General features: G+C 40.4%; 1 protein-coding gene and 1 non-coding gene across 27 annotated transcripts in view; one reads left to right on the top strand and one right to left on the bottom strand.

The window, feature by feature from the left end:
* SEC31A (SEC31 homolog A, COPII coat complex component) overlaps positions 1–25,384 on the bottom strand; it is a 77,964-nt gene that overhangs the window by 14,177 nt on the left and 38,403 nt on the right. For 10 of the 26 annotated variants that reach the window (XM_070393721.1, XM_070393729.1, XM_070393763.1 and 7 more), the window contains 7 exons: positions 18,630–18,756; positions 17,058–17,203; positions 13,902–14,075; positions 9,078–9,251; positions 6,404–6,496; positions 5,593–5,719; positions 2,741–3,079 (listed from right to left, as the gene is read on the bottom strand). In XM_070393721.1, coding sequence (XP_070249822.1) covers positions 2,741–3,079; positions 5,593–5,719; positions 6,404–6,496; positions 9,078–9,251; positions 13,902–14,075; positions 17,058–17,203; positions 18,630–18,756 — 1,180 coding nt within the window. The remainder of the gene's footprint in view (positions 1–2,740; positions 3,080–5,592; positions 5,720–6,403; positions 6,497–9,077; positions 9,252–13,901; positions 14,076–17,057; positions 17,204–18,629; positions 18,757–25,384) is intronic. The other 16 variants (XM_070393796.1, XM_070393819.1, XM_070393838.1 and 13 more) reach the window with 5 other exon arrangements.
* LOC139000287 (U6 spliceosomal RNA) lies at positions 11,317–11,421 on the top strand. The gene has a single exon (XR_011469556.1). It is a non-coding gene; the product is annotated as a U6 spliceosomal RNA (small nuclear RNA).

Below are 25,384 nucleotides of genomic sequence, written 5' to 3'. Positions count from 1 at the left end.
AAGTCACTCTGCTTCTCAGCCAGGTTAGAACATTCTGTTACTTTGTATATAAGCAAAGACTTTATCTCATAGCCAAATGCACGTTTGCTTAAGAAGAAAAAGATACCCATGCAAATATTTAACTTAGATAATGAAGTAATAAATGCCTGAAACATGTTATAACATGGTTTTTCTAATTCCAACCCTCATAGCTATTTCTATCACATTAGGACTAGACTATGTAGTAAAAAAGAATGAACGTGGCTTTGAAGACTGAGAGACCTAGGTTTGTATCTCAACTTGGAGACTATTACAGTGCAACCATGAGACCATAATACAACTCCCAGAAAACTCAGATTTCCTCATGTCAATTTATTTATTTATTTTTTTTAAAAAAATATATTTTATCGATTTTTTACAGAGAGGAAGGGAGAGAGATAGAGAGTTAGAAACATCGATCAGCTGCCTCCTGCACATCTCCTACGGGGGATGTGCCTGCAACCCAAGTACATGCCCTTTGACCGGAATCGAACCTGAGACCCCTCAGTCTGCAGGCCGACGCTCTATCCACTGAGCCAAACCGGTTTCAGCGTCCTCATGTCAATTTAAAGAAGAAAATACTTGTTGTCCAGCTGGTATTGCTCAGTGGTTGAGCATCAACCCATGCACCAAGAGGTCGACGGATCAATTCCCGGTCAGGACACATGCCCAGGGTTGTGGGCTTGATCCCCAGTAGAGGGTATACAGGAGGCAGCCAATGTTTCTCTCATCGGTATTTCTCTCTCTCTCTCTCTCCCTTCTTCCACTCTCTAAAAATCAATAAAAACATATTTAAAAAAATACTTGTCAAGTGCTGGTATGTGTCCAATGTACATTTAATAAATGATAATTCACTTCCCTACTTCCCTGCACAACCATTTAAATGGGGATTTACTTGAACACATCTTTCACTCATGAACTCTAGTTCACTAAAACAATGTTGATACTATTTCACTCGCCCAGCATTAAAGGTAAGTTTTAAACTCTATAACTGAATTAGCACCCTTCATTAAAATATCAACCTATTGAAGTATCTGTATTGAAAATTCTAGATATTTTATTTGTGCAATAAAAGGTGATACATGTCGTGTGTGAGTGTATGTATGTAATTTTTGGTGCTTTGGACTTTAATATTACATATCAAAGGAGAGAGCAGGAGATATGTGTATAATTCTGAATCCATAAGACTTTATTAGAAAAAAATATATCCTTGCCCTGGCCGGTGTGGCTCAGTTGACTGGACTGTCATCCCATACACCAAAAGGTGGTGGGTTCGATTCCCAGTCAGGGCACATACCCAGGTTGTGGGTTTGATCCCTGGTTGAGGCAGTGCAGGAGGCAACTGACTGATGTTTTCTTTGTTACATATATGCTTCTCTCTCTGTTTATTTCCCTCTAAAAATCAACTTAAAAATTTTTTAAAAATTTTCTCAATAGATTCTATTTTTTTATAAATGCTTTCAGTAATTAAAGCTACTACTTAGCACATAAAAGGGGAAAAAAACACATACTGGACCCCCCAAGAGCAACTTTAGTATTAGGAACAAAGCAAGACTCACTCAGCTTTTTGCCCCTCTAGTACAAAACCATCTGTTATAAGCTGAAAGAGAAAGTATTTCCAAAACCAAAATGCACAGAGCTCTAATTCTGAGTGAGGTTTTGTATAGTCACAACAAATTTTGCTGTCCCTGTCTCTAAGTGCTTTTAATGTATTAATGCATTCTATTTTTTTCATAAGCTGCTGACTAGGTACTATTGTTATTCTGAGAAAACCGAGGCTTAAAGAAGTTAAGTAACTTACTCAAGGTCATAACTATAAAGTAGTGAAGCTGGAATACAAACCCAGGAAGTTTGATTTCAAAGCCTGTATTCTTAACCACTATGTTAGTGTATCTTAATCTTGGGATTCATTGATCCCTTTTTATATTGATAGCACATGCTTTTGGGGCCCCTTTTACTATCGAAAAATGAAAATCAGATAATACAACCTACCCATAAAAAATGAACATAATGCTCTAATTGTAACATGAGAGAAAATTAATAACGTGTATTTCACTATAAAAATCATTTAAAATCATAATTTTAATAGAAATTTTCAGGTATAGCTATACAACTAGACAAAAAAAAAAAAAAAATGCACCTAGAGAGTTCTAAGATGTTTGAAAGGGTAGTACTGTCCTAATGGAAAACCAGTGCACTGCTATGCAACGACTTCCTCTGAGTTAGCATTTCTCTGTCACTTGTGTACTCTTACTCTTTTCCTCCCCTTTACAAATAAACATAATTATAAAATTTGTACAACCTCACTGACTCTGTACTGTTTAATCTCCATGAGTGAGTTTAAGGCACAAATAATTTTAAAAATTGAAAAATTCTCAGTAAGAACATCGAGCATAGTTTTGATCTAGTAAAAAAATTAGTATCCATTAAATATGATTCCAACCACCACTTATCTTGACAAATAACTTCTTACACTGACTTTGAATTCAATGTAAATTATATATTCTTACCCTTTTGAAGCTCTAAAGCTTTCCTCATTCAGCAACTAAAGTTCATTATGGGAGAATATCACTTTTTGAAATAGTTTTAGAATTTGTTATAAAAGCTTAATTAACATCTCACATTGTCCAGTATACAAACAGAAATAATTCCCCTCCATCCACCCCTGTGTTCATGAAAAAATAAAGGAGGGAGCCAAACCGAATCCCTTTCAAGCTCAGACCTGTTCTTTGGGACGCAGGCAGCTCACTGGCAGCAGGCAGTGTACCTGTTGTTCCAGGAGGTAGTGCATAAGCTGAAGATGGTGGAGCTCCTGGTCCGCCATGCTGGAAGGATGCTCCAGAGGAAGGGAGAGGGGGAAGAGAAGCAGTAGGACTGGAGGTAGGTGGAGAGACCTGGTGCTGTGCTGCATACAGCTGAGACTGCCCAGAATAGGAAGGAGCAGAAGGTATGTAAGGGGTGTTAGGGTAAGCGTTTGAAGCAGAAGGAGCAGCAGGCTGCTGAGGTCGATACGTTGCTGACCCCCCTGTTCCGAAGGAATACTGCTGGACTGGTTGATAAGCTACACCAAGGAGAAGAAATAGAAATTTTCATTAGTTACAAGTTCATTCAGACAGCAACAGAAAACCAAAGTTATCTCATTCTATGAAAACTGTTTTTATCATTCTTTTAACAAGTTATAACCAAACATGAACATTTATAATATGTTAGGTTGTGATAACTTAGATGCCCTAAATGTACTAAAAGTCATTGGATCCCATATCTGAAACCTGCCATCTTCAAATTGCTGTGGACTATGAAAACCTTTGAAACATCAGACCCAAGAACTGCAAGACAGACCCTTTTCTATACTAGACTTTCTAGGGGGATCATTTCATAAGATATATAAATGTCTAATCACTATGCTGAAACTAATATAATATTATATATCAACTGTAATTTATAAGTAAATTTAAAAAGCAAAATAAATTTTTAAAAAGACTAAACCCTTTGCTGACACTTCCTATTTCTATGAAAAGACTGCAGTGACACCTACTAGCCACCAGATGGAACCATGAAGGAATTACACATCCAAAGAGGAATTATATATCATCCTATATAATAAAAGGCTAACATGCAAATCAACCAAACAGAAGAACTACCGGTCGCTATGACATGCACTGACCACCAGGGGGCAGAGGCTCTTAATGCAGGAGCTGCTCCCTGGTGGTCAGTGCGCTCCCACAGGGGGAGTGCCGCTCAGCCAGAAGCCGGGCTCATGGCTGGCGAGTGCATTGGCAGTGGCGGGAGCCTCTCCCACCTCCGCAACAGAGCTAAGGATGTCCAACTGACAGCTTAGGTCCACTCCTCATGGGGAGCAGGCCTAAGCCGTCAGTCGGACATCCCCCGAGGACTCCTGGACTGCGGGAGGGCGCAGGCCGGGTTGAGGGACCCCAAACCTCTGAGTGCACGAATTTCGTGCACCGGGCCTCTAGTTACTATATAATATTTCATATACTATACATGGTTTGTTAGTAATCAGGCAGCCAACTGATATTTTCATGCAGTGACCTGAACTCAGATAAGAGATCTTAATTTCATCACATTCTGTGTGACCAGGGGTAGGTGTGAACCTCTATAGAGTGAATCCAGTAGAACCATACCTGGTTCTGAAGACAGCACTTTCACACTGAGTGAAAAGTTTTATCAAATTTGTATTCATGTTAAGAACATTCACTTTAGCACAGAATGTGCTCATTAAGAGTAGCTCTAGGTAATGGCCTCTTATTTTTGCCATAGTTATTTAATCACTAGAGGCCCAGTGCACAAATTCGTGCATGGGTGGGGTCCAATGGGCCCACCCTGATCAGGGACAATCAGGCCAGCTGGGGGGGGGGGGGGGTGGCAAGGGCAGTTGGCGGGCCAGCCCTGCCCCCAATCAGGGTGGGGGGCCGATCAGGGGCAGGGCTGGCTGGGGGGGGGGGGGGGGGAGGGGCTGCAGGCAGTTGGCCGGCTGACCCTGCCCCCTGGTTGAACTTCCAGTCAAGGGGACAATTTGCGTATTAGCCTTTTATTATATAGGATAATTTTCCCTTTTCAGATTTTTATTTTCTGCTCATTTAAATTTTAAAATAGTGGTGATATATTACTTTCCAAGGGCAAATATTTCCTGGCGGGGAAAGCCATGGTGGATATATGTCATTATTATATATTTGTCAAAATTCACAGAAGGGCCATGGCCAGGTGGCTTGGTTTGTTGAAGCATCATCCCATATACCAAAAGGTTGAGGGTTTGATTTCCAGTCAGGGTACATACCTAGGTTGTGGGTACGATCGCTAGTCAGGGCATGTACCGGAGGCAACCAATCGATGTTTCTCTCTCATGCTGATGTTTCTCTTTCTCCCTTCCTCTCTCTAATAGTATCCTCAGATGAGTATCTAAAAAAAAATGTACAGAAGGTACAACACCAAGAGTGAACCCTAAAATACAGACTTTGGATGATAAAGATGTGTCAATGTAAGCTCAGTGACTGTAACAGATGTACCACTGTGGTGCAGGATGTCAACAGTGTGGGAGATTTCAGTGGTAGTGGGCAGGTGGTGTGTTGGAACCTTCTGTACTTTCCATTCAATTTTGCTGTAAACTTAAAATTGCTCTAAAAAAATAAAGCCTATTTCTTAAAAACATAAAGTAAGTGAAAAACTACAACAAATGTCCCTTGGAACCATTTTTCCAAAAATGGTTTGTGTCATCTTGCCTGAATGAAAAGAATATGTACCAAATAATTTCTAAAAGTCTATTTTTTAAATATCAGATCATGGGATAAAAACTCTCTTTGACAGGTGTTAGTAAAGGCTCAGGAACAGGAGCCAAGTGTTCTGAATGGACTGACACAGGAGCTATTTGCTAGCATGTTGATTCAGGATGCTTTCTAGGGAAAACCATGTTTCTCTATAGCAAGGACTTGGGCCTTACATACATTGGTTCTTTATTTGTTAAAACTGACTTGATCATGGCTTTGGAGCCTCAAAGTAAATAGTTACTATATTAGATAAGACATGCTACTGTAAAAGGACCCCAGGGTCACTACTTACGCTGTGGCTGTGGATAAGGTGGTACCTGGGTGTGCATATGACCCGGAGATGTGGAAAGCTGAGCTGCAGCAACATTTGGATTAACATTTCCATGCATTAAGAAACCTGGAGGTGGAGGATTTTCTCCCTAAAAAATGAGAATATGGTAAAAGAAGGATTACATTTGGAACCAAGAATCTTACCCGATGGATTTATAATCTCCAAAATGGAATTCTATTAAAAAATACTTTATTGTCAAAGAAACATTGCATTTTGCACATTCTATCTTCTTCAGAGCACATTTTCTGAGCAACACATTCTGAGTAGTTTAGAGATCAGACAGGTTCAAAGTAATAATTGCAATGAATGATTACAGATACTAAAAGCCTCATAAAATAGTGTCAGTGATATTTATGAGTCCCCAGGATTGTCCATCTCTACATATTCCATCCACTATTCCACACTTTGAAAATGTAAGTATAAATGCCACAAGGGAAGGTTGCTTCTCTTCAATTTCTGCAATGCTCAAAAAAAAGGTAGAAAGAGAAAAGAAAAATGAAAATCTTCAGTAAAATTAGATTTAAACCATTGTTAGAACGTTGATTGATGTTTTTCTCACTCAAGGCAATTTAGGACTGCAGAGGAGGAGAGAAGGATAAGAAAATAAGCTAATTATGCTAAAACTGCTTCTTGCATCATAAAAGCATTCAAATGCAATAAGCAGGCGAAGAGATGGAGGAAGGGGAAATTGAGAAAGGGGGATAGAGAATATTTAACTATATATATTTAGGTGAGCAGAATTCTGCTCTAAGAGGAATAATGAAGGATATACCTGTGTGTCAGAGAGAGAGGCAGCAGGTGGATGTCTGGGAAGGGCGGTAGGAGTTTTGTTACTCCAGGTAGTGACAGTAGGGGCAATTCTAACCTGAATTGAACAAAGAAACACCAATCACAGAAAATAAAAAAATGAAAATGTTAAAAGAAGAAAGAAAAACCCCAAAGGCATTAATAGCCATATGCAAAGCAAAACATCAACAGCGGCAAGACAGCACATTAGTCAGGCAACTGCTCTCAAGCTGGGATTCCAAAAGAAAAACACATTCACATTAAAACAAGCAGAGCGAGGCAGTGGAAAAATCAATATGGAAAAATAAATCAAAGCACAAAGAATAATGCCATTCAAGTGTCAAGAATAAGAGGGGGAAAGCTAGGTCCTGTAAGTAGGAAAGGAAAGAAGACATTCTGAGGAAAAAGATAACTGAATAAAAAAATTATTTTGAAGCATTAAGAGTATTCATGCTACTATTATTAGTTCAGCTGTAAATTCCCTTTTCTAGATTTCATTAGAGCCACAAAAATAAAATTAGTTCCATATGAGGCTTAGAATCATACAGAAAATATTAAAGAATATTTGGTTTAATTCCCACCCTTTACCATCGAGAAAATCAAAGCCCAGAGAAATGAAGGGGTTTGCTGAGGTCCATACAACTCACTGGTGAAGGAGTTACAACTGATTCCACGTCCCTTGATTCCAGGCTAATGTCTGCTTCACTATCCCATGTTGCTTACCCCAGAGTCCAGAGGTTTTCAATATTTTTTTAAGCCATCAAAATCTTTTGTGTAAGAAAATCTTTGGAGAAACTCCAACACATAAACAACTAATAGCAGAGATTTGCTAGTGGAAGTGGAAGCAGAACTCCTAAGAATCTGGTCTTCCTTTCAGCCCTTTACTCCTGCCAGTAAACATTCCTTAAAGCCACAAGCCCACTGTCCTCATTCAGCATAGCATAAACTTTAATCAAGAAAATTACTGCTTAATTTATGGTTGAGTTTGTCTTTCTTTTCTTAAAGTATGAGACTGCTAAGTCAAAGTAAAACAAAAGTCTTGATGTTTTTGTGTTTTTCTAGAAAGACATATAAGCCCAGGGACATAAAGAGTAAATACTCTCTTCTCCCCATGTACAGAATGCCTTACTACTTCAGTATCTGAGAGACAGTGTGGTCCAACTCATGGTGCTTAGAAGTTCTAGTCCCAAACTGCCAATTAATTAGCCACACAATAGTGAAAAATTCAAGCTCTATGTCTTAAAACTCTGGTTGGTTGCTTGACCCCTCCACCTCTCAGTTTTCCCAGCAATCACCTCATTTGCCTTACCTATGTCATAGACTTTCCAAGTCAGGCTTAATCTCCACAAAAGTGAAGAATTAAATCTGTTTTGTTTACCAATATACCTCTAACAGGTAGAATAAGGATAGGTGCTCACAGTAGGCTCTCAATAAATATTTGTCAAATGAATAAAAAACAAAACTGCTAAAACAGAGAGTACTCTAGTTGTTACCAAATGTAATCTATCTTGATTTACATACACACCAAAAAAAGTACAATAGACCAAAAAGCATGATTTGATTTTTTTTAATTTTTCATTTTATATTTACTTTGCTACAATGAAATATAAGAAAGACCCTGCCGCTCAGCCAGTGTGGCTCAGTGGTTGAGCGTTGACCCATGAACCAGGAGATCACAGTTCGATATCAGGTCAGGGCACATGCCTGGGTTTCAGGCTTAATCCCAAGTGGGGGGCATGCAGGAGGCAGCCGATCAATGATTCTTCCTCATCGTTGATGTTTCTATCTCACTCTCCCTCTCCCTTCCTCTCTGAAATCAATAAAATTATATTTTAAAAAAATAAAAAAAGAAAGACTCTGCCAATTCTATTAGCAATTTGTTCTATTTTAAAATGGGCATAGTAAAAAAATTTATAAAATAAAATAGGCCAACTACCTGTTAACATTGTTCAATCAAGACCATATATTACTTATGAAAATATACTTTTCCTTTAATAACACTAAGGTTATCTGATGGTCTAGAAATATAAGTCTCTACATGAAATAGTAAAAGACAATAAAGGACACATTTTATGCCATTGAATTTTTGGCAATTTTAATTTAATTAATTAATACAAATATTTAATCATTTTCATACCCAATGTGAACTACAACTTCATAAATCCCTGGTCACTCACTTTTCTGTAATATCCAAGTTGTCCCCCAAAAAAGTGTGTATTCTCAATACTCCTTATCATGCTGATACAGAAGACAGGGTAAACCTACACTAATGATTCAGGAAAGAATACTCAAAAAAGACTATTTTCTAAAATTAACCACAAAATTGTTGCCACCACTTTACTTACAGTTTGGTAAATGAATCAAATTGTAGAAGTTTCAAGAACAAACGTACATGTGTAAGGAAAGTTTGAGTGATGGAAAAATAAGAAATCTCCCTAGAGAGCTTAAATGTATATTTAAAATATAATCTATTGGACTAGATTAAAGGGCTAATTTAAAAAAAATATCTTAAAATAAATAAAAGAACACCTTAAATATCTGAAGAATATGTTGTCTATTTTTATCATAGCATACAAGGTCTCTTAACCCAACAAGCTAAAACCACCAATTTGAACAGAAATACGTAAATGTTCCGACGTCATCTGGACCATTTCACTCACATGGGGATAATATTGTTGAGTTGGAACTCTTGGAATCTGTGTTTGGTCAGCAATTGGTCCAGGCCTGCCCTTGGGCAGCTGCTGCCTCTCATAAGGTACTTGAGGTGATTCCTGTCCTGGTACAGGCTCTCCTTGTGCTCTACGAAGTCTGTCACGAAGCTGCACAATATTTGGCTATAAGAAGCAATGGAAGAAAACAAGGCAAATTGTTAGAGTTCACCCCAATATATGACAGTATGTTGATTTTCTTAAAGTACAGTGGTCCTTGGTTCTTGACCTTGTTTGAGAAGCGATTTGTAGAAGTGAATTGTTCAAAAACTGAATCTTTTTTTCCCCATTAGAAGTTATGTAAATTGAATTCATCTGCTCCAGACCCCTACTTTGTTCTCACAATTTTTCTTTTCACTTTGTTGCTATCACTAACCTTCTTAGGACCCAGGGTATAATATTAAGCAGCAACAGACCTCCTTGCAGGGCCATGTGATCCCCAATGCTGATCCCAAATACTGTCTGGCCTGTCCTTTTCAGCCTTTAACCTTGCCCCATGGCAGGAGGGGCGGAGCAGGCCAGCAGGCCAGGGCAGGGTGAAAGAGGGAGAGGGTCAGGGTTGAGGGGAAGGGACAAGCACAGAGTGACATGAGTGGGATAAAATTAAAAAAGGAAAAAAAAATCAGCAGCAACAAAAGCAAAAAAACACAAAAATATTCACAACACAATTTCCTGAGATGTTAACAATGCAAGTTTAACAGTAAACTGACTCATACTCGCACATTCTCTCCTTTGTTTGTTCCTTGAGAAACTCGTGACTGATCACACAGGTATCAACATGAATGGGTTGTAGAGCGGAGATCCAGTTTTGTTCAACAACCAAGACATTTTTTCCATGAATAACTTGGCCGAGAACCGAACTGCTATAGATGAGAGATGTTCAAGAACTGAGGTTTGACTATAAGCTTGATCATTCATGTATCTGCTCATACGCTGTGTATTTTACAACCAGAGACCCGGTGCACAAATTCGTGCATGGGTGGGGTCCTTCGACCTGGCTGGTGATGGGGGTGTGGGGGGTGGTGGAAGGGCCACGGGAAGTTGGCCGGTGGCCCCCTGATCAGGGCTGATGGGGGGGCCGGCAGGGCCAGGCCGCAGGAGGTTAGCTGTGGGAGCTGCCCTGCGTTGAGCGTCTGCCCCCTGGTGGTCAGTGCATGTCATAGCAACTAGTCAACCGGTTGTTCCAGTCGTTCTGGTCGTTAGGTCGAAATGGTCACTTAGGCTTTTATATATATAGATAGACCTTGGCACATTAGGTTTTGACATCATTCTAATACTCAAGACTTGACACCAAAGATCCATTATACATAGAGTAACTTTTAATGTAACTGACGCAGTGATTTGAATTATGCTGACCACATGATGGCATACAAGATCAATGTCACTTCTCATCACTGCTCTTCTGTTGTTTTCTTATAGTTGAGTAATGCTCACAAATCACAAAAGTAGTTAAAAAATATAACTTTGTTTCTTTGTATGGAAAAAAGACCCCAAAAGAGAATCAACTGCTAAAGATGGTGATGAAAGAAAATGATGCTCTAAGACAGAGATAAAAACTACTTTAAAAAGATGTTTTAAATAAGATGTCAAACTCAAAGAAATTATACAGATCTACAACTATGCAGATCTCCAGTATGAGCTGACTATATACATGTTCTATATTAACAATAAAAAGGCAATGTTAAACTGTTTCAGCAAGAATTCATTTCAATACCTTTAAAATTATACATTTCTATTAAGTTCATGTCATTTAGACATTTTAGGTATTCTTTATTGTCTTTTATGGAGGATAATTGTATACTATAACGATATCAAAAAAATCTCAACACAACCCTGGCCAGTTTGGCTCAGTGGATAGAACCTGTGGACTGAAGAGTCCCGGGATCGATTCTGGCCAAGGGCACATGTCTGGGTTGTGGGCGCCATCCCCAGTATGGGGCATGCAGGAGGCAGCTGATCAATGATTCTCTCTCATCATTGATGTTTCTGTCTCTCTCTCCCTATTCCTTCCTCTCTGAAATCAATAAAGAAATATATTTTTTAAAAAAATCTTGGGACATATTCCCCAGAAAATACTAAGGGTCTACTAAGATACGTAGGAGAAAGAAACATCAAGATTACATTTATATAAAAAACATTCTTTAGAAGCCCAAAGAAAACCATAAAGAATAATGTATAGAAAATGTATGTGGTGCTCATTTCGGCAGCACATATATTAAAATTGGAACGATACAGACATTAGCATGGCCCTCTGTGCAAGGATGACGTGCAAATTGGTGAAGCGTTCCATATAAAAAAAAATAAAGAAAGAAAAGAAAGAAAGAAAATGTATGTGGTTATAAATAGTACTGAAAATAAACCATTTAATTCTAAGGCTAGAAGATCTAAAGATCTTAGATTAAGTTAGTCTTAAAAGCATCTTATAGCTCAATAATATAAAATGAGACCTGCCCCAGCTGGTGTGGCTCAGTGGGTTGGAGCATTGCCCGTACACTGAGGGGTTGCAGGTTTGATTCCTGGTCAGAGCACATAGCTAGGTTGTGGGTTCAATCCCTGGCCTGGTCAGGGCGCATGCAGGAGGCAACTAATCAATGTTTATCTTTCTTTCTTTCTCTCTCTCGCTCTCTCTCTCTCTCCCCCCCCCCATCTCCATCTCCCCCTTCTCCTCTAAATAATTTTTAAAAAATGAGACCATATTAAGTAAAAAGTCATATAAAACTATTAAGTCAAAGTTATCAAAGCCCTAGGTGGTTTTTCTCAGTGGTTAGAGCATCAGCCAGCAGACTGAAGGGTCCCTGGTTCAATTCCGGTCAGGGGCAAATGCCCAGGTTGCGGGCTCAATCCCCAGTACAGGGTGTGCAGGAGGCAGCCGATCAATGATTCTCTCTCATCACTGATGTTTCTCTCTCTCTCTCCCTCTCACTTCCTCTCTGAAATCAATTAAAAAAAAAAAATATATATATATATATATATATATATATATATATATATAAAAAGTCATCATAAAGATTAAGTTTCTATTCTACCTAATATACTTATTAATAATTTAGAAAAATATGAGCTGTCTCCTACATGTAAGTGTATATAAAACCAACTGCAGAATCATATCACCACAGTCCTGGAACACAGATGTGTTTTTACTCAATGAAATTTATTGGTAATTCCCTAACACAGACAAAATACTTAAAACAATTTTAACTAAAAAAATCCATAAAAACAGAATAAAGTTTACAATAAAAAGGTGGGGGAGGGTGGGAAGAGGTAAACCAAAGAACTTGTATGCATATATGCATAACCCATGGACACAGACATTAGGGTGGTGAAGGCCTGGGGTGGGCTAGAAGGTCAACGGGGCGGGGGAGAGGACATATGTTATACTTTCAACAAGAAAAGATTTAAAAAATTAAATTAAAAACCATAGACTCATTCATACACAGAAAAAAAAATACAGTATAGAGAAAAAATATCTGCAAAGCTCAAAAATAAGCTGCAGACACACAGTGTAGTTATAAAAACTTTCCTCAGCCCAGCTGGTGTAGCTCTATGGTTAAACATCAACCTATGAAACAAGAGGTCACGGTTCGATTCCTTGTCAGGGCACATGTCTGGGTTGCAGGTTCGATCCCCAGTACGGGGCATGCAGGAGGCAGCCAATCAATGATTCTTTCTTATCACTGATGTTTCTATATCTCTCTTCCTCTCCCTTCTTCTCTGAAATAATAAAAATATATTTTTCTAAATGTTTATAAAAAAAAAATATTTTCCTCAAACCCTACCCTTACTCCCACCCATGCCCCATCATGGGTTTTAGGTTTCCCTCTTCTGTGCTCCCACAGCACTAACTCTACCACAGCACTCTGCACTTTTGGAATTTCATGTTCATTTGTACACAGCCATTTTGAGTTTGGAAACTCCCCCAGGAAAAGGATCTTGGCACTCTTGCTCATCACTGTATACTCAGTTACTTATTGAATTGAAATAAACCAATACAATGAAAAGCCTGAGTGTTATTGCACACCAAATAAGGAAATTAAATTAGGAATGTAATGTAGTTCTCCTGCCTTGAATACTTAAAAACATACTTGCTCACACATGGTATCAGACTGAAATGGCATATCGAATAAACTTCATCACTAATATCTGGGATGGACCTTGTGGGAATTTTTAAGTTACAGCCCACTAGTCTGATAAAGTATTAACATTTATAGCTTTTCAACATGGAAAATTCCTACAAAGAAACTTGTGGACAGAATTAGCATCTGGCTTAAGAAACAAAAAGTTGGTCCTTTTCCTATTTATTTTCCTCAAATACTATGCCCCTCCATACAAAGGGTTCTATCATACTACAAGAGCATCCTATCTCTCTGACACAGCTTGGGTACACCTAAAGTGATCCTTGAAAAACTGACAGTCCTAGCTGGTTTGGCTCGGTGGATAGAGTGTTGACCTGTGGACTGAAGAGTCCCAGGTTCAATTCCAATGAAGAGCCCGGGTTGTGGGCTCGATCCCCAGTGTGGGGCGTGCAGGAGGCAGCTGATCAATGGTTCTCGCTCATCATTGATGTTTCTCTCTCTCTCCCTCTCCCTTCCTCTCTGAAATCAATAAAAATATATTTAAAAAGAAACAAAACTGTCAGACATAATATTCACCTACAGTCATGTGACAAAAATTCAACCCTTCCAAACATTCCACCTACTAGTATGTTTATGTTTAATACTGAGCGTTATTCTATGGGACTCATCATACTCACACATTAGAAGGAGAAAAATGAATTACCTGGTTGGTGCTTTCAGGAAGAAATGCCAAGGCTGCGGCAATACTGCCCTGGGCTGCCAACAAATTGGCATATTGACTCATCTTCTCAGCTAAAAGAACTCCTACAGTATTAGTGTCCATGGCTTGTGTGAGTTGTACAGCTTTCCGTAGGATGACAACTTTCTCAATCAGATCCTAAATGAGAAGAAGAAAGGAGAGTCAAGGAGAAAGACGAAGATTCCAAGATGTGTATGAGAAGAAACAGGAAAAGAGTTATTAAGATTTCCAAAACCTACTAAAAGTACAGTGCCTATCATCATCTCTCTTAAAAAGGTCTGGAATAGCTGACCACCATTTAGGTAACTGAAAAAGTAAGGAGGAACAAGGTCTCTTACTCATGAATAGGGCATAGGTTACCACCTTCTCCTAAACTTCCTTAAACTGCCAGATACTTATAAGCTAAGATAGGCAAATATCCAAAGTGAAACTGAGGCAGATGTCCAAAGGCAGAAACTTGGATTCCAGCAGGTATAAGAGAAACTATAAGTGAACACTTCACATTATCCTATCTAATAAAAGAGAAACATGGTAATTAGCCGTACCTCCGCTACCCTTCCCATGGGCTAATCAGGGCGATATGCAGATTAACCGCCAGCCAAGATGGCGGCCGGCAGCCAGGCAGCTTGAAGCAAACAGGAGGCTTGCTTGCTTCAGTGACGGAGGAAGCCAACGTTCCCCGTCTGCCGCTGCCGGCCTCTGAGCTTGCAGTTTGAAACATTGTTACAAATATAGAAGCTAAACAAAACTCCAGAAACCTGCTTTCACCCAGCCGGGATCTCAGAGCTGGAGTTGAAACAGTGTTTTGATTATAGAACTCAAACAAACCAGATACCTGCTTTCAGCAGCCGAGGCCTCAGAGCTGGAGCCAAGCCTCAGAGCTAAAGCTGGCCCAGAATAAAAAAGAAAAAGAAAAAAAGGAGCGGTTGGGAGCTTCAGTCACCCGCCAGCCTGAAAAAAGCCCTCAGCCCCTCACCCAGACTGGCCAGGCACCCCAGTGGGGGCCCCCACCTTGAAGGGGGTGTGACCAGCTGCAAACAGCCATCAGCCCCTCACCCAGGCTGGCCAGGCACCCAAGCGGGACCCCCACCCTGATCCAGGACACCCTTCAGGGCAAACCAGCCGGCCCCCACCCATGCACCAAGCCTCTATCCTATATAGTAAAAGGGTAATATGCCTCCCAGCACCGGGATCAGCGGAGCCGCGAGGCCTCCCGGCACCAGGATCAGCGTGACAGGGGGCAGCGCCCAAACCCCCTGATCGCCCTGCGGCTCTGTGTGTGACAGGGGGCGGGGCCACAACCTCCCTATCCACCCTGCTCTATTCGTGACAGGGGAAGGTGCCCCAACCCCCTGATCAGCCCTGCTCTGTGCCTGATAGGGGGGAGCTCCCCAACCCCCTGATCGGCCCTGCTGTGTGACGGGGTAGAGCCATAACCTCCCCATCGGCCCTGCCCTGAGTGTGACAGGGTTTGGCGCCCCAACCCCCTGATCCGCCCTGCTGTGTGTGTGACAGGGGGCGGTGCCCCAACTCCCCTATCGGCCCTACTATGTGAGTGACAGGGGGGAGCTCCCCAACCCCCTGATCGACCCTGCTCTGTGCGAGACAGAGCAGGATGAAAGCAGACAGAGCAGATGTGTTTATAATATACCAAAGGAATATTATAAACAACGGGGCGGCCCCGTTGACCTCTGTCTCGCACTGAAGCAGCCCAGGGGGGAGCTCCCCAACCCCCTGATCGACCCTGCTCTGTGCGAGACAGCCCCAACCCCCCTGAGGGCCCTGCTCTGTGCGTGAGAGGGGGCAGCGCCCCAACCCCCTGATTGGCCCTGCTCTGTGCGTGACAGGGGGTGGTGCCCCAACTCCCTGATCAGCCCTGCTCTGAGCCCGACCAGGGGCTGCAGCTAGGGATTGGGCCTGCCCTCTGCCACCCGGGAGCAGGCCTAAGCCAGCAGGTCGTTATCTCCCGAGGGGTCCCAGACTGCGAGAGGGCACAGGCCGGGCTGAGGGACCCCCCGTCCCCCCCAGTGCACAAATTTTTGTGCACCGGGCCTCTAGTCAATATTATAAAAACAGTACTACTATGAGGTGACCTTCAAATGTGCTTACTATTTTAATCCAAAATTTCTCATGTTGTTCTTCGATAACAATGTTTCAGAAAATGGGAGCCAGCCCTAACCGGTTTGGCTCAGTGGACAGAGCGTCGGCCTGCGGACTGAAGGGTCCCAGGTTCGATTCCAGTCAAGGGCATGTACCTTAGCAGCTGATCAATGGTTCTCTCTCATTGATATTTCTAACTCTCTATCCCTCTCCCTTCCTCTCTGTAAAAAATCAATAAAAAATATATATATATATTTTAAAAAATGGGAGCCATACTTCAGGTATAAAGCACAAGAATATCCTACCTATCTGCCCTTCATAAATCCAGAAGTGTGTTTTCTCTCAGAAGCAAATAGGAAACCTTGATTTCCTACCAGATTTTCAGTTTCAACAGAGTGATCTTTAAAGCAACAACCCTACTGAAAAAACATCTTTCCAGAAAGAAAAAAAAAAATTAGACTGAAATACCAAGAGACTCTGCTGATTAAATGCTTAGGGGAAAAAACTGAAATATATAATTAGTCAGTGCCTGAGAATAATTTTTTACTTTCTCCCTTGTCCATGTATTAATGCTACACAGGATTACACTGACCTCTTACTTTCATTTCCCATTAACCATGAAGATTCTCTACTGGTATTGGTGATACTTCCCATTTGTTACCCCACATTGCTTCTTTCTTTGCCCAAAGCAGACAGTGTCACTAGAGGCAGAGAGAGGAGCATGAGGAAAAGAAATAAAGCAATGGCTGTTTTCATGCTTTAGCCACCTAGTTCCCCCAATAACCCACCTTAACAACCTTGACCTCACAAACAGTTGCAACCCCATTTAACTTATCCCATCATCTCAAACTTTGCCCCACTAAATACAACAATAAATACACATAATTAACCAGAAAAAGAACTAAAATGTAAATAAGTGAGGGTAAAAGCAATGAACTTCTGGAACAAATCAATTTCTAAACTATAAGTAGGGTGAAAGACAACTAAAAAGGAAGCATCCTTTGTTTCAAAGATACTAACCTGAAGGGACAAAGGATTGTTTCCATCCTGAGCTTTAGTCCAACATGCAACTAATTTCTCTACATTCCCTGCACAAATATAGCAGAGACATGCCTGAGTCTGCAGGAGGCTATCACCTTCACTTTCAAGCCTGGTTCCCAAAAGATCTATAGATCAAGAGGAAAACAAAATAAGATTGTACTCAAGGCAATCTGTACATGAGATCATAAGCAGCCCAATATCATTTCCAGAACTAAGGATTAAACTTCACAGCCAGTAAGTAGTAGGTAGAAACAAAGTCACTCTGTTATATAAATGCTCAGTAAATATTTGTCAAAGGAATGAGAAAGTGTGACAAACTCTATATAATGAACAACTTCATAAGATTCTATGCCTACCTATTGAATGGACTTACACCAGAAAAAAATAAATGAAAACAATATTTGTACAGAAAAATTCCAATAAGCATTTAACTCCATTTTATCACATCAGATGTTTTAAGCAGTCAAAAATATGGCATATTTTATATAATGACAACTAGGACTACTATAAATTATTTGTATTAATAAAATTAATCTCTTATAATTTTCACAGTCTTATAATACTTTCAAGGTAGCAAAGTGCTGTTTCTTCTTATACTAAGCAGCTTGAAATTTCTGTTCTTACAAATAATAAATATTATTCCTTAGCCACCAGTTTAGTGATGGTGTTCAATAGTAATTTCTACTCAAATGTTATAATTATTAATTTTACCAAGCTAACATTAAGTAAGAGCTGATTATATGCCATTTTACATATGAATAGGCTAATGCTGAAAAAGTAATTTTGACTAGTTTGTACAACTAGTAAGTAGCAGAGGCAAGATTCCAAGACTGGTCTGTCTGAAACCAAAATCATTAAACAATATTATTAAAAACAATGACTAGGCCCAGCCAGTGTGGCTCAGTGGTTGAGTGCCCATCTATAAAGCAGGTCAGGGTTCGATTCCTCATCAGGGCACATGCCCGGGTTGCATGCTCAATCCCAGTGCTGGAGGCATCCAATCAATGAGTCTCTCTTATCACTGATGTTTCTCTCTCTCTCTCTCCCTTCCTCTTGGAAATCAATAATAATAATGACTAGTGCCCAACTGGTGTGGCTCAGTGGCTGACCGTCAACCTATGAACCAGGAAGTCACAGTTTGATTCCTGGTCAGGGCACATGCCCAGGTTGGGAGCTTGATCCCCATAATTCCGAAAGAAACATTCAAATAAGAACTCCTTTTTCTTTTTTGAAATATATTTTTATTGATTTTAGAGAGAGGAAGGGAGAAGAAGAGATAGAAACATCAATGATGAGAGAGAAGCATCGACCTGCTGCCTCCTGCACGGCCCCCACCGGAGATCAAGCCCACAACCCCGGCATTTGCCCCCGACTAGAATAGAACCCGGGACCCTTCAGTCTGCAGGCCTATGCTCTATCCCCTGAGCCAAACCGGCTAGGGCAGAACTCCTTTTTCTTATTGTGATTGGTAGGTTTATGAAAATTTCTAATAACATTTGTCAATTTTATTTATACCATGCCATATACACAATAAAAAGCTCACTTTCTTACCACAAAGCGCTGAAAATTCATCAGGTTTAGCATAAGTCAGTACTGCAGCTAAAGCCTCTCTCCAATTTTTAAGGTCGCAAGACTCAACAATCTCTTTCCAGTTCTTCATCACCACTGCAGTAATTAGCTTGGGAAAGAAAAACAAAGGGAAAATTAAAAACCTTTGGTATATTAATAAAAATTAGCTCTGGCTAACCAATCATATCTTTTAAAAACTATTATTATGCATAGTATTTCATGTTAAATAAAGCAGCAGCAAAGGAAAATATATCCTTGAACTAACTGACATAGAATATAGTATTATTTTTCTTCTAAAAGAAAAAATCAGGTATGAGCTAGGGACAGTTAGACTCTGCAGGTCTTCTAAGGGGCTGCTAAACCCGGCAGTCTTAGGTGGCGGAGTCCCGCTCCTGGCGCGGACACTCCGGGCGGCCAGCAAAGGCACAGCGACCATGCCATCTTGGGAAACAGAGCTGCTTGAGACTAGGATCCTGGCCTCAGCACCACCCAGTCTGATCTCCGACGCATACCAGGACCCTGCAGCTACTGGGGACAGAGACCTGCGACCACAGCTACAGACCTTTCGGACACCAAAAGTTCAGAAATCCCTGCGGCAGATGCGTGAGTAACAGAGCCCATCCCCCCTTCCCCCAGGCTCGCGGGCAGCGCCAGAGTAACTAACTGATAGACCTACCCCTTGCCAGGGCCTCAGCGCTGCAGGAACTTTGGCCTGGAAGTGTGCGAGCACCTTGGAACTGATCCTATGCGCACTGCGGGCTTCGGGGCCCTGGGCTGGGAGCATAAGCGCGCACCACCGGGAACTGATCCTACACTCACTGCGGGCTTTGGAGCCCTGGGCTGGGAGCAATCGCGCGAACGGGAATTTGTCTGCCTAGCACAGGCCCAGGGACCCTGTTTCTCAGGGCAGGAGGCAGCACCAAGCACCAGTGACTTGACTGTGTTTCTTATCACCTGCGCCTGAGACCCTGATTTCCTGTGCATTCATACTAAGAGCCAGTGAATCCAATTCCTGGTGCAAGGGCACACAGGGACCCTGATTCTCAAGGTGAGGTCGCGCAAAGCAACAGAGACTCTGATACAGGACTCTTGGGGAACTCTGACTCCTGGTGCAAGCTAGGGGGCTCTGGTTTTCAACACGCTCCAGGGGGGGCCTCTATTTCAGCAAGGTGCAGGCAGGGTCCCTAATTCTAAGGGCACGTGCGAGGCCACATTGAGTGCTGGCAACACTGACACAGAGCGAGCCTGGTTCCCACCAACCAACAACAACCACACATCTTAGTGTCAGAGCTCTTCAGTGACACTAGGGTGGTGGGAGCCTCCCACTGCACACGGCCCAGGCCCACGCAACTCGACCTTTGAACCATCAGGAGATAATCAGAATGAAGAGACGACACAACACCCAGAGGAAAGACAATGAGGAATCACCAAGAAAGGAAATTAATGAAGTTGAAGCATGCAACATGACAGAAAAAGAATTCAGAATAATGGTTGTACAATTCATTCACCGGATGGATGAGAAAATCAACAACCTATGCAAGAGTCAGGAAGAAATGAAAAGTGATATAGCTACAATCAAAGACACCATGGAAAGTTTCAACAGCAGACTAGAAGAAGCAGAGGACCGAATTAGTGAGTTAGAAGATAAGGCAGAGAAACAAGCTCAATCTGAACAGCAACTGGAGAAAAAAATTAAAAAACAGGAGGAGAGCCTAAGGGAGCTTCGGGACAACATGAAACGAAGTAACATACGCATAATAGGGCTGCAAGAAGGACAAGAAGAGCAGCAAGGATTAGAAAATCTATTTGAAGAAATAATGACAGAAAACTTCCCAGATATGGGGAAGAAAAAAGTTACACAAGTACAGAGAGTCCCAGGCAAGATGAACCCCAAAAGACCGACACCAAGACACGTCATAATAACGATGGCAAATGTACAAGACAAAGAGAGAATCTTAAAGGCTGCAAGAGAGAAACAGAGAGTTACCTACAAAGGATCCCCCATCAGATTATCAAACAATTTCTCAACAGAAACACATCAGGCCAGAAAAGAATGGGCAGAAATTTACAAAGTGATGCAAAGCAAAGGACTGAATCCAAGAATACTCTATCCAGCAAGGCTATCATTCAAAATTGAAGGGGAAATAAGAAGCTTCACAGACAAAAAAAGGCTAAGGGAGTTCATCACCACCAAGCCAGCAATGCAAGAAATGCTAAAGGGACTGGTGTAAAAAGAAGAAATAAAAAGCCCAGAAAGAAAACAGCCACAAAAAAATAGAAATGGCTACAAACAAGTGCCTTTCAATAATAACTTTAAATGTAAATGGACTAAATGGTCCAATCAAAAGACATCGAGTGGCTGAATGGATAAAAAAACATGACCCATACATTTGCTGTCTACAAGAGACCCACCTCATTAGAAGGGACTCACACAGACTGAAAGTGAAGGGATGGAAAAATATCTTTCAGGCAAATGGAAATGAAAAAAAAAGCTGGGGTAGCAATACTTATATCCGACAAAATAGACCTCAAAGTGAAGGCCATAACAAGAGATAAGGAAGGCCACTTCATAATACTAAAGGGATCAATACAACAAGAGGATATAACCCTGATAAACATATATGCACCCAATGCAGGAGCACCCACATACATAAGAAAACTCCTGGAAAGTATCAGGGGAGAGATCGACAACAATACAATCATAGTAGGGGACTTTAATACACCACTGACATCACTGGATAAATCCGCTAGACAAAAACTCAGCAAAGAAACAGCAATCCTAAATGACTCACTAGATCAGATGGACTTAATTGACATCTTCAGAACACTGCACCCCAAAGCCACAAAATATACGTTCTTCTCAAGTGCTCATGGGACATCTTCAAAAATAGACCACATATTGGGTCACAAAGTCTCCCCAAATTCAAGAAGATTGAAATCATACCAAGCATCTTCTCAGACCACAAGGGCATAATATTAGAAATAAACTACAATAAAAACAACCCAAAATACTCAAACACTTGGAAGCTGAATAGCATGTTATTAAATATTGATTGAGTTACCAATGAGATCAAAGAAGAAATTAAAAACATCCTGGAAACTAATGACAATGAAAACACAACAATCCAAAACCTTTGGGACACAATGAAAGCAGTCCTGAGAGAGAAGTTTATAGCTCTACAGGCCTACCTCAACAAACAAGAAAAAATGGTAGTAAATCATCTAACTCTACAGCTCAAAGAATTAGAAAGAGAGCAACAAGAAAAGCCCAGAGTGAGCAGAAGGAAGGAGATAATAAAGATTAGAGCAGAAATAAATGACATAGAGACCAAAAAAACAATACAGAAAATCCATGAAACCAAGAGCTGGTTCTATGAAAGGATAAACAAGATTGACAAACCTCTAGCCAGGCTCACCAAGAAGCAAAGAGAGAGGACCCAAATAAACAAAATCAGAAATGATAGAGGCGAAATAACAACAGACCCCACAGAAATACAAATGATTGTTAAAAAATACTATGAACAACTCTACTCCAACAAACTAGACAACCTGGAGGAAATGGACATATTTCTAGAAAAATACAACATTCCAAAACTTAATCAGGAAGAATCTAAAAATCTCAACAGGCCAATAACTATGAAAGAAATTGAAGCAGTCATCAAAAAGCTTCCAGCAAACAAAAGCCCAGGACCAGACGGCTTCACAGGGGAGTTTTACCAAACTTTCAAGGAAGAACTAAAACCTATCCTCCTCAGACTACTACAAAAAATCCAAGAGGAAGGAACACTTCCAAGCTCATTCTATGAAGCCAGCATCACCCTAATACCAAAACCAGGTAAAGACAACACAAGGAAAGAGAATTACAGGCCAATATCCCTCATGAACATAGATGCCAAAATCCTCAAAAAAATCTTAGCAAATCGGATCCAGCAGTACATCAGAAAGATCATACACCATGACCAAGTAGGATTTATCCCAGGGATGCAAGGATGGTACAATATCCGCAAATCAATAAACGTGATACATCACATAAACAAATTGAAGGAAAAAAACCACATAGTTATATCAATTGATGCAGAAAAAGTATTTGACAAAATTCAACACCCATTTTTGATAAAAACTCTCAGCAAGGTGGGAATAGAAGGATCATACCTCAACATAATAAAAGCCATATATGACAAACCCACAGCCAACATCATACTCAATGAACATAAACTAACACCATTTCCCCTAAGAACAGGAACAAGACAGGGATGCCCACTCTCACCACTCCTGTTTGACATAGTACTGGAAGTATTAGCCATTGCAATTAGAGAAGAAGAAGAAATAAAAGGTATCCAAATTGGAAAAGAAGAAGTAAAACTGTCCTTATTTGCAGATGACATGATATTATACTTAAAAAACCCTAAAGACTCCATCAAAAAACTATTAGACTTAATAAAAGAATTCGGCAATGTAGCAGGATACAGAATTAACGCCAAGAAATCTATGGCATTTCTATACACCAATAGTGAATTTGCAGAAAGAGAGACTAAAAAAGCAATCCCATTTACCATCGCACCAAAAAAATTAAGCTACCTAGGAATAAACTTAACTAAAGAGGTAAAAGACCTCTACTCATAAAACTACAGGACGTTGAAAAAAGAGATAGAGGAAGACATAAAGAGATGGAAGAACATACCATGTTCTTGGATTGGTAGAATCAACATCATTAAAATGTCCATACTGCCCAAAGCAATCTATTAATTCAACGCACTTCCCATTAAAATACCAATGGCATATTTCACAGACCTAGAACGAACTCTCCAAAAATTCATCTGGAATAAAAAACGACCCCGAATAGCTGCAGCAATCCTGAGAAAGAGCAAAGTAGGTGGGATCTCAATACCAGATATCAAGCTGTATTACAAAGCCACTGTTCTCAAAACTGCCTGGTACTGGCACAAGAACAGACATATAGATCAATGGAATAGAACAGAGAGCCCAGAAATCAGCCCCAACCAATACGCTCAATTAATATTTGACAAAAGAGGCAAGAACATACAATGGAGTCAAGACAGTCTCTTCAATAAATGGTGTTGGGAAAATTGGACAGATACATGCAAGAAAATGAAACTAGACCACCAACTTACACCATACACAAAAATAAACTCAAAATGGATAAAGGACTTAAATATACGACGGGAAACCATAAAAATACTAGAAGAATCCAAAGGCAACAAAATCTCAGACATATGCCGAAGCAATTTCTTCACTGATACAGATCCTAGGGCATTGGTAACTAAAGAGAAAATAAACAAATGGGACTACATCAAAATAAAAAGTTTCTGCACAGCAAAAGAAACCATCAACAAAACAACAAGAAAGCCCACTACATGGGAGAACATATTTGCCAACATTATATCTGATAAGGGCCTAATCTCCAACATTTATAGGGAACTCATACAACTTAACAAAGGGAAGATAAACAATCCAATCAAAAAATGGGCAAAGGACCTAAATAGACACCTTTTAAAAGAGGACATTGAGAAAGCCAAGAGACATATGAAAACATGCTCAAAGTCACTAATCATCCGAGAGATGCAAATCAAAACAACAATGAGGTACCATCTCACACCTGTCAGAATGGCTATCATCAACAAATCAAAAAACGACAAGTGCTGGAGAGGATGTGGAGAAAAAGGAACACTTGTGCACTGCTGGTGGGAATGCCGACTGGTGCAGCCACTATGGAAGACAGTATGGAGTTTCCTCAAAAAACTGGAAATGGAACTCCCATTTGACCCTGCAATCCCACTTCTAGGAATATATCCCAAGAAACCAAAAACACCAATCAGAAAGGATATATGCACCCCTATGTTCATAGCAGCACAATTCACCATAGCTAAGATTTGGAAACAGCCTAAGTGCCCATCAGTAGATGAATGGATTAGAAAACTTTGGTACATCTACACAATGGAATACTATGCTGCTGTAAAAAAGAAGGAACTCTTACCATTTGCAATAGCATGGATGGAACTGGAGAGCATTATGCTAAGTGAAATAAGCCAGTCAATGAAGGAAAAATACCACATGATCTCACTCATTCATGGATAATAGAGACCATTATAAACTTTTGAACAATAATAGATACAGAGGCAGAGTTGCCTCGAACACACTGTCAAACTACAGCAGGAAGGCCGGGGAGGGTGGGGGGGGGGGCAGGGGGGGTGGTAAGGGATCAACCAAAGGACTTGTATGCATGCATATAAGCATAACCAATGGACATAAGACACTGGGGGGTAGGGGAGGCCAGGGGATTGTCAAGGGCGGGGGAAAAAAAGGAGAAATATGTAATGCTAGAAGGACTAGCCCAAGGACAACTTTTATTAAAAGAAATTTAGTAACATTAAGCGAGGCTTAAAAATGTTTAGACCCTCTGCACCAGAAATGCCTTTCCTAGGACTACATACAGCCTCATTAAATAATTAGAAATTATTACAGATTTTAGGCATAACAAAGATGTTTATCACTAATTTATCTGTATTAGGAAAATGTTATAAACTACCTAAACACTCCAAAATAAGGGAAATCATATATCACTCCTATAGAATATTACAGAACAATTAAAAGTTTTTGTAAGAATCTTTAATGATATGAGAAAATGTTTGCAATGTAAGTGACAATATCTATAAGCAAAACCACACACATATATACATATATGATCCTGATTCTGTTTTTAAAAGTTCTAAAATACA

The sequence above is a fragment of the Myotis yumanensis genome, unplaced genomic scaffold (genome assembly GCF_028538775.1).
Source record: "Myotis yumanensis isolate MYYU_CA2020_CCGP unplaced genomic scaffold, mMyoYum1.0.hap1 SCAF_1, whole genome shotgun sequence".
Classification (NCBI taxonomy): Eukaryota; Metazoa; Chordata; class Mammalia; order Chiroptera; family Vespertilionidae; genus Myotis; species Myotis yumanensis.
The sequence above is the reverse complement of the archived record's forward strand: the minus strand, read 5'-3'. Positions and strand labels throughout refer to the sequence as shown.